At 48.8% G+C, this 15,089-nt stretch overlaps 1 protein-coding gene across 1 annotated transcript in view; it reads left to right on the top strand.

Annotated features, from left to right (window-relative positions):
- The window catches only part of LOC138581135 (fer-1-like protein 4), a 1,598,034-nt gene that overhangs the window by 594,836 nt on the left and 988,109 nt on the right, over window positions 1-15,089 (top strand). The window contains exon 21 of the mRNA XM_069652231.1: window positions 5,864-5,980. Within this exon, the coding sequence (XP_069508332.1) occupies window positions 5,864-5,980 (117 nt within the window). The remainder of the gene's footprint in view (window positions 1-5,863; window positions 5,981-15,089) is intronic.

Here is a 15,089-nt window from a genome sequence, read left to right as displayed (position 1 = left end):
TTTGCAATGCATGTAGAAACATGATATAAAATCTTGGCTTGCATTGGCAAACGGGCATAAGGACGTGCCACATGGGCCATAGATGGAGACAATCCCTACACCTCGGCAGGTGACCATCCCCCTTCCTTGTCAACGCCCCCCTTTTCTTCCTAGACACAGTCCCACTTTCTCTTGCTCATTTCATTCACTATTCCTCACCCCAGTCTCTCTTTCCGTCATCCCAGCCTTTCCTCCTCACCACAATCCTTCGACCTCTTCCTCGCCGCACTTCCTGCTCCTCATCCCAGTCCCTCGTCCTCATCTAAGGCCTGTTTCCCATCACAGTGCCTCTTCCTTGTCCTCATTCCATTCTCGCTTAATTTTCCTTTTCAGGTGGCAAAGTGGAGCAAAGGGTATGGCAGGCAAAATGTTGAATGGCTGGGGCTACAGACATTAGGGGAAGAAACTCAGTGGGACATACCTTCAAAACCCACATTGAGAACAGTGCCTATGACATCAGTTATGATATCAGAAGAAAATACTGTATGATTAGAGTTGGCGAGAGATATAGCAAAACAAACCCTTAACATTTGGTAAAGAAACCTTAGTTAAGACATAGTTAAGGAGAATAGGTTCAGTGCAAAAATACACTTGAAATTCTGTGACAAAACATTAGTTGAAGTGACATTAAGATGGTGGATGAATGCAGCAAAACCTACTAAATGATTGCCTTAACTATGAGGCCCCCAATTGTGCAACCCATAAAACACTGATGACATCACACATGATATCATCAATGGCATCACTGGAAGCAAAGGCACACTGAGGATATCACATTTGGCATCCATGATGACACCATTGGTCAGTGGTATAGCAGATGCCACCTGAAAGTAAAAGAGATGCAACATTTCAAAAGTGGATGCTGCATCTCAAGTAGAGTTTATGGAGACAGGTTTGAAGTGTGTGGCAAGTTCACATAAAAAAATGCTGTAAATGTAAAGTCATGGTTTTCTCACAAACCAGGGTCAGACAGTACTGAATGAGCATTTACAATTAAAAGATATTCTAGTGCCTTTATCACGCTGTCCTTAAATCAGTACCCTTTGCATGACACTAAGTCTAGTAGGTTGGATTCTCAAAGTCGCAATTACAGCTTTCAGGATATGCTGAAAGGTGGTCTGTATGGGTGCATTCACATGTTAAAAAGACATGAGCACCGTGGGCCGGGGCGCTGACCAATCAGGAGGCTAGGAACGTGAGCTGTATTGCATGGTACAAGCCCACGTTCTGAGCAGCCTAGATAGCCAGCGGCAATTTTCCTTCCCTGCTGCCCCTTCCCCATAACCTCTTAGCAACTTTGTCGTTCCCTACATGAAACTTATATTTGCTGCACAGCCCAGCAATGCACAGTTCTGTTGTACCGAAAGTCTGTTTTCAATTTCGATGATGTAAGTTGGCCTGGGCCACTATCCATCTTGCACTAATAGGTTTCTTTGGGGCAGACTAGCCATGGTCTTCGACCATGATCAGTGGCCATGTTGCACCAATAGGTTTCTTTGGGGGCCACTAGCCCTGGCCTTTGGCAATGGCCACTACACATGTTGCACCACTAGTTTCTTTGGGACCCATGCACCAATAGGTCTCTTTGGGGCCCACTAGCCATGGCTTTCTGCCATGAACGGTGGATACGGCCAAACATTTTCCACCAATAGGTTTCTTTGGGGCCCACTAGCCATGGCCTTCGACTGTGTCCGCTGTAGATGTTGCACTGATAGGTTTCTTTGGGGACCAGTGTACATGTTGCAACAATAGGTTTCTGTAGGGCCCACTAACCATTGGGCCTCATCACGAGTTGAGCTGGGCGGTAGCCTTTAAATGCGGCGGTAACAGTGTTACCACCACATTTGCCGCTCCGCCCAATCTCGAGTCTGGCGTGTTTTTCCCCCAGCTTGAGCAATGGTGAGGCAGCTGTCGGGTGATACGAAGGGTCTGGCAGGCGTTAATTAGATATGTGGCTATGGCGTTCACTTCATTTTTTAGAGTGGAATGCTAGGAGATCTGGAGTGAACTAGGCATTTAGGTGCATTGGTGGTTTAGTTGTACGAGGCGCTAGCGGGGCAATGATGTTGAACGCGTGAGGCATACTTTTGAGAAAATATCTGCAAGCACATCCGGGTCTGAGAGGGGGAGAGCCGCAGAGTGAAGTGTGCCGAGCAAAAGCAGGAGGCGTTCTTTCGTGAGATTCCGTGCGGAGCGGGCAGTTGATGGTGGCAAGGTGGGGTGATACGAGTGGAGGGGCTGTAGGACAAGACAGTGAAGGAGATGATGTGATGGTCTGCCCAGGGGCAAGACAGGTTGGATTGGATGGAAACATTGCAGTTAAAATGCACATTCCAGTCTGGGATGCTTCTTTAACAGTGGGTGGCTGACAAAATACATTGTTTGAATCCTAGGGTATTAAGTGAGTTGTCTATAAAGGAAGACTTGGGGTCTCCTGGGTTGTTGAGGCCTAGGATCAAATCACCTAGGAGGAGGATTTTGGATGTAGGCTTGATGTTAGTGCCCAGTACGTGAGTGGAGTCATCTTCGAAAGATAGGAGTGGGCCTGGAAGCCGATAGATGACGTGCAGGGTTACAGTGTCTCTGTGTGATAGTGGAAGTTTAAGAGTGAGTGTATCTCAGTTTGCCATCTGGGAGCGGTGAGCTGTCTGATGGGGAGGGAGTTTCTTGCTATCAGTGCAATCCCTCCACCCCTAGCTCCTGGTCTGTCACTGCAGTGGATGGTGAAACCCGTGGGGATAGCAATGGATAAAGCAGGGCATGAGGCTGTGTGTATCCAGGTCTCTGTGATGGCGACAATGTCTAAGTTATTGGCGATGATAAGTTCATGAATGTCAAGGGGGTGAGCATGGATAGATCTGGCATTCATTAGAGCGCAGATCAGTGGGAGGTTGGGTGCACTGGTCGAGGGGGAGGGTTGGCTCATGGAATGTTTGGGTGCATGAGGCAGAGTTGTAGGGTATTAAGGAGGCTGGCTGGTGATACCAGGTTAGTTACTGGGGAGCTGCATTGGGAGCCGGTGGCGCTGAGTGGGGTTATGGTTGAACGCTGGTATGGGCCATTGGGTTGGTGTGTAATGGGCCGCTCGCAGGCGAGTAGCTGTGGGGGTTCGGGGTAGAGGGGCTCGGAACTGGTCGAGGAGGGAGGCACCAACTGGAAAGCAGCCTTCTTAGGGGCCTTCATGGTAGTGGCCTGGTTGGTAGGCTTGGCTAGTTGACTTGCAAGGGCATGCCGGTTGCCATTGGCCTCATTCGTGCAGATTTTTAAGTGGGTGTAGGGCACAAGGACTGTCTGCAGGTGTTTGTAGGGGTAGGGGAGCAGAGAACATGGTCAGTTTGCCTTTTAGGCATAGGTGAGCAGGGCATGGTGGTGGTGATGGGTACTGGTGTGCATGCCAAGTTACAGTGTGTAGGATTTGGGCCTACAGGCAAAGGGAGGTTATTGGTGGCGAACTTCATAGATGCAGGGCAATGGGTGGGTAGAGAAGTTTTGCCGTGTGGGGAACTGCAGCGAGTGCTGAGACAGGCAAGTCTCAGTGCACCTGTGACCGGGACACATGCTAGCGCAACATGGGGCAGGGTGAATCCACTGCTGGGTGGATCCGGGATGGAATGGGATGCAACATTTTGAGACTACTTGCATGGAGGAAGAAACGTTGTAGATGGAATAGCGGAATAGTCAAGTCGGAAGGTGGGTAGGAAGTCTGTTGCATGATACAAAGCAGATGAACCATAACACCTACCTTGATGAGGGTGGTAAGGTTGGCGGCAGGACCCTTGGGCCCAGACAGACACAGACAGGCTTGGGCAGCCTTAAAGCCCGGTCTTCGAGATTGTCCGGCTTCCCCTGCCGGCACCATTCATTGGGCTTCTCAGTAAGCACCGCTGGCCAATCCGGAGACTCCATAGTGGGGGCTTGGCGGCCTGCAGCTCATAAACCCATGAAGGGCTCTTCAGTATGTTTCATTGTGGCGTCGAACATTTTTAAATGGCCTGTCGTGTAGAATGTCTCAATGCGCTTGGATGCACACGCTGCTTCAAGTGGAACCGCTCCACAAGGCGGGGTCATTCCAAGGAGTGAAGTTGTGTTGGGGGCATGCAGGATGGAAGAATGGGACAAGACAGGATTGGGCAGCCTTAGAGCCCAATAGATTAATGAGCGGAAATATAATAATTGAAAGAAAAGCAACACCATAAGGACTTCTAAAAGAGAATGTCCTATTATTCACAAATAGGTTCCAAAAGCTACATCTCTTGTCAATGAGAAAGAAATAATATCCAGAGAGAAGGCAAACTCCTCCCCAAATCAGCCATTCAAAAACATCCTCAATGGAAATAGTTCTTTGAAGAATAGATGAAGGCCTAAATCGCTACTATCTAATGATAGTGTAGGAAGATGCCTACTTCCATGAATGCAAATTGACATTCTGAGAACAAATGAAGTAAAATCATGATGGATTAAATAACTTAACCCAAAATACCTGTCAAGGAATAACTATATCTTCTACTACTGTCCCTGGCCTTTGCAGACAAGAAATAAGCTTCTATAGAACAGAATAAACTGCTTAGACATGAGATGATATAAAGAGATCTCACTGTTCTTCTTTAGCTTTCTTTTTCTAAGTGTCAAAACCCATTGGAAGCGTCTAAAAAGCCTCACAGAGCAAAGAAACAAGAGTTCAATAAAACTGCACATAAAAAAACCTGTTTCCATTGCCTGGGATAAGTACCTTGTCACCCCTATTTGACCAAAGAGATAAGGTAGAGAACCGTACTCCTCATCATTTCACCTTTTTCCATGTTTCTGATTGTCCTTCTTCCTTCCACTTCCGTCTTACCACACCCCTCATTTGACCTGATTGTTTCTAACATTTGTATTGTTGGTAAATAGGTCTGCTATTAGTCAGGTAATTTAATTGCAGACTATCTGCCAGCATTGAGGTACGCACCTACATTGAGATACCCTGCAACATTCATTATGAAATCAAATGGTGTTTTGGTTTAATTCATGCAAGCAATATTTGCAGGTGCTGTGTTTGCATTTTATGTATGAAATAACATGTGTGCCATTTTGAATCAGATGAAGGTCACTCTGTTTAAAATGTGCCTCTCTTTAGGTCTTGTAGCTAGTTTGTGTGATGTGTTCTGTACTAAAACCATATACAGATGGCATCAACAGATCTTTTTGACAGAAGTTACAGTAGGCTGGGAGTATCTTTTCCATTTTCACCTATACTCACGTGGGGAGCCTTCTCTCTCCTAGGAAAGCAACAAGAATTAGCGAAAAAAGTTAAGAGAAAAAGCAAAAAGTTAGCCTTGTGGGTTTACATCCAGATAACTAATAACTAAGCTTTTAATGAGGTTTGTGGGCAGTGGTTCTACTGTAATAATTCAGTAGGGTTTACAGCAGGTGTTATGTGCAGCACTATTTGTATGAAATGTGGTTTTCCTAAGGAGCCTTTGCATTTTATTCCCAGTATGATGCTCAAAGCTAATAAATATTGTTATAAATAAGTGCTATGCCATTTGCCAAGTCAATTGAGCGTGGATCTATATGATCTCAACTCACTCTACAGCACCGTTGCACAGCCCAGGCCTTCGAGCCTACAGACATATCAGGTTTTTCTGGATAACCACTGGATATGTATTTATTCTGATCTGGATCCGTGATATGAAAATTAATATCATGAATCTTAAGTTGTATATACTGAACCCTCTAGGTCCCAAGTTGAACAAGCCTGCTTTACAGAACATGTTAATGAACTGAATTCTGATCATATCACAGCTTTTTTTACTAATTGTACTGTTGTTACATTTGTGTTCAGCTCTTGGTTGCTAAGCAGGCACTACGGGCGAGTAGAAAATTGACCCATTCCAATGTGAAGGAAAAGATGGCTGAAGCCAAAAGAATTCTCACCAAGCTCCGATTCTTTGCGTCTGAGGTACAGTATCATGTAATCATGTAAGGTATTAACAGGATTGAAGCCTCTAACAACTGTTATGTATGACCAATATCTCTACTGTTACAAAAAGGTAAGGGGTTCAATTATTGGCTGCATACTATGCCTCAAATGCTAAGGTGGAGGAAAGCAAATCCACTGTGGTATGCAAGGGGAGTGACAGAAATGGTAAGCTTAAAAAGGGCTGTTTTAAGTACTGCACACATAGTAGGGCAAGTCGCGGAAGTAAGTGTATTTGTGAAAGTTAGGAGATGCAGTGAAGGCAGTTGGGATGCCTGAAGTCTAAACACAGAAAAAGCAAACAGTCAAACAAGGTGTTACAAGTCAATATAAAAGTGTGAGTAATTAAGAGGACTAAAGAGTGTGCAGCTAACTTTTTACAGAAAAAGTGCCATTAGAAAAAGTCCCACTTCCCCATTGCATCTGCTCAGGCATGGAACAGAGAAAATGAAAGGAAGGAAGATAAGATAAAGAGGTGGGTTGGGCCAGCTTGACAGCAAGGTTGTTTACAGAGGTAGTAATTAAGCAATAATCCCCGACCCGGGAAGCATTACTGAGTCAGGTAATCGCTCGGGCCTTAACGAAAGCCCTGGGACATTACCCGACTCTGTAATTCCCCCCTGTCGAGGGGATTACTGCGCGTTGAGCAATGAAGAAAAAAAAAGGCACCTTGGACAGGGGAACATAGTCCAGTATCCCATTCCATGGCGGCCATTGGAAGTAGTTAAAAAAGTAAACAAACAAAATGGCTGCCATCGAAAGGGAGAAGGGACTACACGTAGTCCCTTCTCCCTTTTTATGGCAGCCATTCAAAAAATAGAAAAAAATGTAAACAAAAAAAATGGCTGCCATGGAAAGGAGAAGGGACATCTTCCTTTCCATGGCGGCGTGTCGCAGATTGGGAGCGGACGCACTTTAAACAGAAGTGTTTCCAGCAAGTCTGCTTCCAAAGTGGAGCCAAAAAAGAGGTAAGTGAAGGGGAGAGGGTGGGGGAAAGGAAAATCTGTGGAGGGAGTGTGGGGAAGAGGAGAAGGGAGTGGAACACGTACCCAATTCCCGGACGAGGAGAGATGGCAGCTGCCAGCCCCGAGGAGGCTCAGGACGGCGGGATTACTGTCTGGCCACCACACCCCCTTTGCCGGGTTCATGGAGCTGTAATGCAGGAAAGGAGTAGTCAAATGTCATAAATTGGAAAAAGGACTGTAACTAAAGTGAGTTTTGCTTGAGCTCTATGGTAGGGTGATTCATGGAAAAAATGTAAAAGGATGATTGAGGACATTCAACATAAAAATGATTGCATTGTTTAATTTTGTGACTGAAGAAATAGGTAAAAAAACAAGCGGATCCTGGGAGTCCCTCTGGCGGACCTTAGAGAGCCTTACCCAGATTATTTAGCTCACTATCTTCACAGAGGAGAAATATCCAAAAAATATCAGTCTTTGGCCCTCATTACGACCCTGGCGGAATTCGGAAAACGATGGCGGAAATGCAATACCGCCATCGAATAGCGCTCGGTGCGACTATGACCCGTCACCGCAAAGTACGATGCCATTAGCGACACCGTAGTGAACGCCAACGCTAACTGCACCAAGCACGCGCGCGCGCGCCATGCCAAACCGTAAACACCACCATGGCGCAACGGTACGCCAATTCCGACCCCAGCGGACATGTACCTAACGCCATCAAGCATGGCGGAATGCACCATTCCGCCATGGTGAGAAGTACGGCATCGCGAATCAACCGTAAACGGCCCCACTGACTGCCCGTACACCGCTCCCTGCCCACAAAGTACAACTCCCCGTAGGTGCAACGAAGCCACAATGCAACCAGTGAAATGCACAAGTCACCCATGCATGCCAACGAACAAATGAACCTCAAGAGGGGCCAATGGGAGCTGCAGGGCACAGATGGCACGAATACAGAAGCCATCCCAATGGACATGACCACAGTCCCCCACCAAGAAACGCACGCAAACACAGGCACCTGTGACCAGCAATATACAGAAAATCACAACATTCCACCAGTCCACCTGGCTGACCGGCATCTGTCACACAAAACCCAATCCCCCGCCCCTGAGCATGACAACATTCAAACTGTCATATTGGCAGCCCCCATCCCTGACCTCACGGGCTTCGTAGGCAAACGCGCCCAGTACAGGACCACGCAACAAAACTCCGAAGCTGGAACCCAATGCAGATCCCCTCACAATACATCGCTCCCCAAATAGGAATATGCCACATCACTTGCAAAGAAGAACGCTACACGGCCCATATCAGAATAGAATTTTAATGCACATCAATATCACCAAGCCCATACAGCCATCAGGCCATGAACTCCAAAACACATTTCACCATTGTGGGCTGCATCCGCAAGAAATGACCAGCCACTACTCGTGTGACGCCCTGTTCCCTCATGGTACACAGAGCCACATACACGTACGAAAAGGCAACATGGAAGCGCACAGAACCGCAGGGCCGTCCCAATGGGGAGGCACTAGTCCAGCTGAAAGGCCGAAATGTTGCTCCGAGCCACCAGTACTGCGTAAGGGCATGTGGCCCATTGGCGATCGTCCCATAAGATCGTAATGCTGCTCCACTGATTAACACGAAGCAGCAGGTGTCGGGAGTAAAATCCATCTGCAGGAGTGGCATACAGATGGCAGTGGCAAAAGGGGAGGAGATACCTGTCAACCAAAAGAAAAAAAACAGAATAGAATGGCCATCAGAACTACATTCGAACAACTCACTTCAATGATCACACTAGATCCACAGCCATATGCATGCAAGCCCACTCCAAAGGATCATCACCACCCCAAAACCACTTGCGAATCATAACTATCTATATCGAGGTGAAAACACCATCACAAACGAGTGTACCTGTGCATGCGCCTGTGAAAACAGAATCCTTCAGATGGGATTGGTAACGTGCATGGACACAAGTGTCTGAAGGCGCGTCGAGACAGGGAGGGCTCAACAAGGCCAGATAGACGATGGTCCCACTATGGCAGCCCTGCATCACATAGCGCAGGGGGGGCGGACAGATCCCAAGAAGCCCTGTACATGGCAAACACTGTATCAAATCACCTGCCCATGCATCCATTCATCATTCCCTCATCCCGTAATGAAAACGCCTGAATATTTACTCACATAACATTAGAAATATCCATTGAGTCTGTGCGTTATGCAGCCTGCAAAATCCACAGTGCCCCAGCACGTAATTCCAGTCTAGTGAAGTAACATGTATTTGGGAACGTCCTGCCTTATCGTCCACTACGCAATTGCGCATCCCATACTATTCATATCAATCATAGCATTCTCGCCATGGCCCCTGTCCCAAGGACATTGAACAATAGAACGTTATATTTGCAGTCAGACCTGTGGGCATCTCCTCGCCACTAGCTGAAAACCGAAAGCGCCGCCCTTCGAATTCCTCATTTGCAACATCACGTCGAAGAGGCATCTGTGGCCGTTTGAAAACACTAATTAATCCATCGAGTGCGGCTGTGTGTGAAAATGGCAACTGCCTTCACCCACGAATGGGACGCCCCGCCCGTCGTTGCAACTCGGTACAGTGATGAATGAGGGCCCACCGTTACTCGAGTACTACGTTCCACTGACCCTTCACAACTCTGTTCGCGACTGCACAGATAGTATGTGAAACAATGGGACCACAACAGAATGAACATATCAACCAATGTTACACGGCCATCGGGTACAAATACAAGATTGCAATAGCAAGATGCCATTCCACGAATTGCAGCGTTGTGCGCGGGACGTGCTCGGCCAAAGGGGAGAGCAGTTTGCACAGGTGGAATGAATCACCACAGGTGGAGGCCATTCAGCCTGGAAACACATAAATTGCACAGCCAGTCTCCTCCCACAACCACACCGAAATGCTACCGGCAGGACTCGCGATGTTGGCCCTGGGGGACCTGATAGCACTGCAAGTACTCCAACTCCAAGAAGAAGACGAACACCAACTACAACCGGCCGCACGGAGGAGACGCAGGAGGAGGAGGAGGCCAAGGCAGGGCCAGCAAGGGCCGCCAGCACAGCCACTACCACCACGCAGGCAGCCCGCAATCCCACGCCTCCGAGCACATCCGTTCAACCTCACTGATGAGCAGATCCACACCCTCTACCGTCTGGACCGGGACACCATAACCGCCATTGTGGACATGACACAGGCTGACCTTGTCAGCATGATAGATAGCCCAACCGCCATCCCACCCCTACTGAAGGTGGTGTCTGTACTCCACTTCCTGGCCACAGGCACCTACCAGCACACAGTCGGACAGTTGCATGGCATTTCTCAGCCACTGTTCTCACGGACACTATTGCAAGTGCTCGATGCCCTCCTGAAGCACACAGACGACTACATCTCCCTACCACGCTCGGAGCTGGAAATTACCAACACGAAAGTGGGATTCCATGCACTTGCCGGCATACCGGGTTGCATTGGTGCCATCGACTGCACCCATGTGGAATTGGTCGTCCCACATGCCATGGAGGCCCAGTACCGCAACCGAAAACAATTTCATTCTCTGAATGTACAAATGGTGTGTGACTCCAACAGGATCATTACACATTGTTGTGCCCGATTCCCTGGATCAACCCATGATTCTATGGTCTTGAGGAACTCTACAATACCACGCTACATGGAGCGACACGCAGGGAACAGATCCTGGCTACTCGGTGAGTCTCATTTCATGCATGATGATGTGGGGTATGTGATTCGGCAATGACCTGGCAGGAAGGGGGCGGGGGGGGGGTGTGCGTACGTAGCAATGGCATTCCACATCATACGTTTATCGTCCACATACAGGTGATGCTGGATATCCACTGAAGAGATGGTTCCTCACACCAGTCCGGAACCCACGGGACCAGCATGAGGAGGACTACAACCATGCCCACTCACGTACCCGTGTAGTCATTGAACAGGCATTCGGCCTACTGAAGGGTCGTTTCCGCTGCCTCAGCAGGTCTGGCGGGGCACTCCTGTACCGCCATGAGAAGGTTGCAAAGATGGTGATGGCATGTGTCATGCTCCACAACATGTGCGTACGTAGAAATGTGCCCATGCCCCCTGACGCAGAACTGCAAGCACCTGAAGATGGTCATGATGAGGGTGGGGATGTGGCAGCACCTCAAGGAGTCTGCGAGGCACCGGAGGCCCGTGACATTCGTCAGCATCTCATTGATGTATGCTTCTAGCACTCACGCCTGGTGGCTGATACATGGACACGGGACTCGTGGCACTGTGTGTGTCTGGGACATGCACAATATGGACTGTACGCCTATGATGGCCTAGTACACAAAGATCAATGTCCACACATCTCATTGGTTGATCGTGCACTTTTTATGGCATATGTGATATCATGTTGTACACCCTATCGACCCGCCACCCAAGTGAGGCCAACACACCCCCTCCACCCTCCCACCTCCCCCCCGAACACCAGTGTCCAAAGATGCTCATTGTCCGTGGGCAGTCGCTATTGCAAGCCCCCTCTGCGGGTATCAGGGGCACCCCTGCCTGTGGAGCGCAGGTTCCTCCCAGATCTACGTTGGGGGCTGCCCTGGACGGAACTTGCAACGGATGATGTCTCTGCCTGCTCACGTCCATGCATGTCCCTAAGGGTTTGCGAGACCTCAGTGAGCACACGGCGCACTGCGGCAAGTTCACCACATACGTCTTTGGACGTCGCATGCAGTTCCCCCCTCAGGCTCTCGGTGCTTCTCTCCATTTGGACTCTCAGGCTCTCGGTGCTACTCTCCATTTGTGCCCTTAGTGTCTCTGTGCCTCTCTCCATTTCTGCCCTAAGTGTCTCAGTTGATGTTTCTATGTCTGCCTTAGTGCCCCCACATTCATCGGCATGGTCCTTGAGGAGCGTGGCCAGTTGCTGCTGTTGCACGATTAACTGGTCGAGGGACTGTTGCCTCTGCTGGGCCATGGCCATTTGCGGGGGTGTCACAGAGGGGCTGTTGTCCTCATGTTGCCCTGCCACAGGGCTTGTGGGGGATGGCCAGTCGTCGTCTTGTGGGTGCCCCTGCGTGGTATCCTCATGTAGTACGGGATGGAACAGACAGGGGGATTGGGACAGGTCATGGATGGATCTGACTTCGACATCCCCGTCTTCTGTGTCGGAGCATGCTGCCATCAATGGGGTGTCACCTATGGTGCTGCTGCCACCGGAGGCAGTGCCTTCTGTGGCATCCGTTGGGGGGACCTGTGGTGGTGGTGTTGTGGGCATGCTGGCTGCTGGGGTGCCTGTTGATGTTCCCTCCTGTGTGCTGCCACCTGATTTGTGCTGCTGCCGTGTCTTGATGCGTGCAGCTGAGGTGGAGGGTCTTTGGCCGTTGGTCTTGGCCCTCTTTGCAGGTGTGCTGGTAGGGGTGTCCTGCAGCTCGTCGTTTGGATCGGACCCTGTGGTGGAGTAAAGGAGGGCGAGGGTTATTGGTGGGTCTGTGGGAATTGGAATGGCATTGTATCACATGCATTGGGGTGGTACCTGAGGGTGATTTGGGTCGGGGCCTTGGAGGTGCTTCCATTTGTGTGTGGAGTGAGGGTGCAGTTGTTTGGCAGCCTGCAGTTAGGGTGTGCCTGCTGCACGTGTAGTGCGTGTTTTAGGGGTTTTTAATTATTTATGTATTTATCGTGGGTTTTAACGTGCGCTATCAGGCCAATGTGTGTGGACGTTCTCCTGGACATGTGTTTCTGTTGCACTATGGGGACACATGGTGCTTCACATGGATGGACTTTGTGGTTTTGGCATTGTTTCATTAGGCCCACCTACCTGATTCTTCGGATGTCTGCACTCCTTTCTCCATCCCTCCGACTCCCTCTATGCTCTCCATTCCGATGGTGGAGGCACAGATTTCTTCCCAGGGGGTCAGCTTGATTGGTGATTCCGACCCTCCCCCGGTGGCTGTGGCAATGTTGCGGTTGGCAGAGAGTATGCTGCGGACGCTTATCCGCAGGTCGTCCCATCGCTTACGGCATTGCTGTGGGGTGTGGGGTGCGGTCCCCACCGCACTTACCCGCTGTGCCACCAGAGCCCATATGGCCTTCTTGTTTGCGAGTGCCGTCCTGGTCATTTGCGTGGAGAAGACGACGGCAGCATTCTCCTGGAGGGTCTCTGTTAGCACGGTGAGTTCCTCACGGGAGAAGTGGACCTGCCGCTTGCGGTCGCACGCTTTCTTCGCTACTTTTCCCATTTTTCTTGGTTTCGCTAGGGTGGATGACGGGTTGGGTTGTGTCTCAGGGTGGTGATTTTAGTGGTTGTGTGGTTTTAGTGGTTTTATAGGTGTACGGCGGGTTGTTTCCCGTTCCGGGCCCGTGTTTTAACTTCTGTTTCCGTATATTTCCGGTCACCGTACTTTACGGTAGGCGCACACTGCGGTGTCCGCTGTGATGGGTGGCGGTATTGCACCTAGGGCGCCGTACGGCGGCGGTGTGGGCCGTTTTGGGGTCATTTCCGCCATCGCGGACTTTGCACTTCCGCCATGCCGTGGTGCTCGTGCCCGATGGGTCGGAATGGGCCGCACTTTGCTCCTTCTTGCAAGGGCGGAAACGCTATTTACGCTGTGGCGGTCCGGTCAGTCACTTTCCGCCAGGGTCGTAATGAGGGCCTTTGTCCTGCCCTGGGGCAGTCCATCACCGAAATGCTAGGCAACTTTCGTCTGAACAAGAGTTCCAACAGCAACCCCAGACACGTTTTTCGGTCTGGTTGGACCTCATCAGTAGGGTGGAGCTGTGCTTCTCTAAGAATAGTGAGCAAGGGGCCACATCTGGATTCCACTAGTAACTTAGGGTGAGACCCAAAGTTACTTAAATTATTGAAAAAACAAGGGGGGTCCTGGGAGTCCCTCTGCTGGAAATTAGTCCCGGTTACGAGAGCCTTACCCAGATTCTTTAGCTCAATATAGGTCAACAAACGTCAATAGATGCAAACCCTTTGACCTTGCTTACAGGCATTAGGCTTTCCTGTAGCACAACTATCATGCTCCGTAGGATGACTGGAGCAGGTTGAATGAAAGTACAATTGACATAGAAGTCGTGCAGGTTTTGGATGATGTTTCAACAAGAACACTTTTTGGGTTTGTGAACATTTCTGGAATGCAGGTCAGGTATGTGAGTCCATAATGTTAAACGAATAGGGGTAATCCTAGACTTGGAATACTTCATTAAGCCCTAGGTCAGTGCAACCGTAAAACAACTGTTGGTTTAACTTAGAAAGGTTTTTTTAAACACTGCCCTTTATTCCCTTTGAATAAGATGAAATAGTGTTAGGCTCTTGGGTAAACTCCTGCCTAGATTTTTAATGGAGAGGATGCACCTTGCTCTCAAGAGAGTGATAACATTTCTAAGAAGCAAAGTCAGTATTATTGATTACTGGTTAATAGCAGAGAAAAATTCAAGGTGCCTTGTGTATGATGTTTTATCTTGGTTGTCAGCCTTTGGCCAAAGAAAAAGGATGCAGTGCATGGAACGTGGATTTGGAGTATTCGGCTTGAGGGGGATGGAGAATTTGGGTAAAGAGATGACATTTAAAAATAAAAGAAAAAAGAATCCTTTAAGAATGATGTCCCACTCCCTCAACAGAGACCTTACCGGTATCTGTCTTGAGATGCTTTGAGATTCTGAAGTCCATAGCAGGACCAATGTCTAGAGTTCTTGTACTTGCATAATGCACCTGACAATGTGCACATTCACATACTGAATGGGAATTAAAGGTTGAGTACCAGATGCACTGTCAGTGGCCTGTGCCCTGAGATGCATGTATAGATGCCCACTGTACCATCAGATAGGAGGTCTTCGATATTGCCTCCACAATTTTTAAAATCTTTATTTATAGTGTGACCTAGTTTAAAATCAAACTTTCCACACATAAAACACAGTTAAAACAAAGAGATTTCATACAGTGATAAAAGCAACTTCAAAATATTCGATCCATTAATTAGCTGCTTCATTCTAAAAGAACTTTTCGTTTTGACAAGAAGCTGCTATTTACTGACCCGGCACCGCGCTGCCAGGAGGCGGGGCAACATCGGACACATGACTTGATCACGTGATTGTGGGCTCCTACAAAGGA

Source organism: Ambystoma mexicanum, chromosome 3p, assembly GCF_040938575.1.
Source record: "Ambystoma mexicanum isolate Mex_15411 chromosome 3p, UKY_AmexF1_1, whole genome shotgun sequence".
Classification (NCBI taxonomy): Eukaryota; Metazoa; Chordata; class Amphibia; order Caudata; family Ambystomatidae; genus Ambystoma; species Ambystoma mexicanum.
The sequence above is the reverse complement of the archived record's forward strand: the minus strand, read 5'-3'. Positions and strand labels throughout refer to the sequence as shown.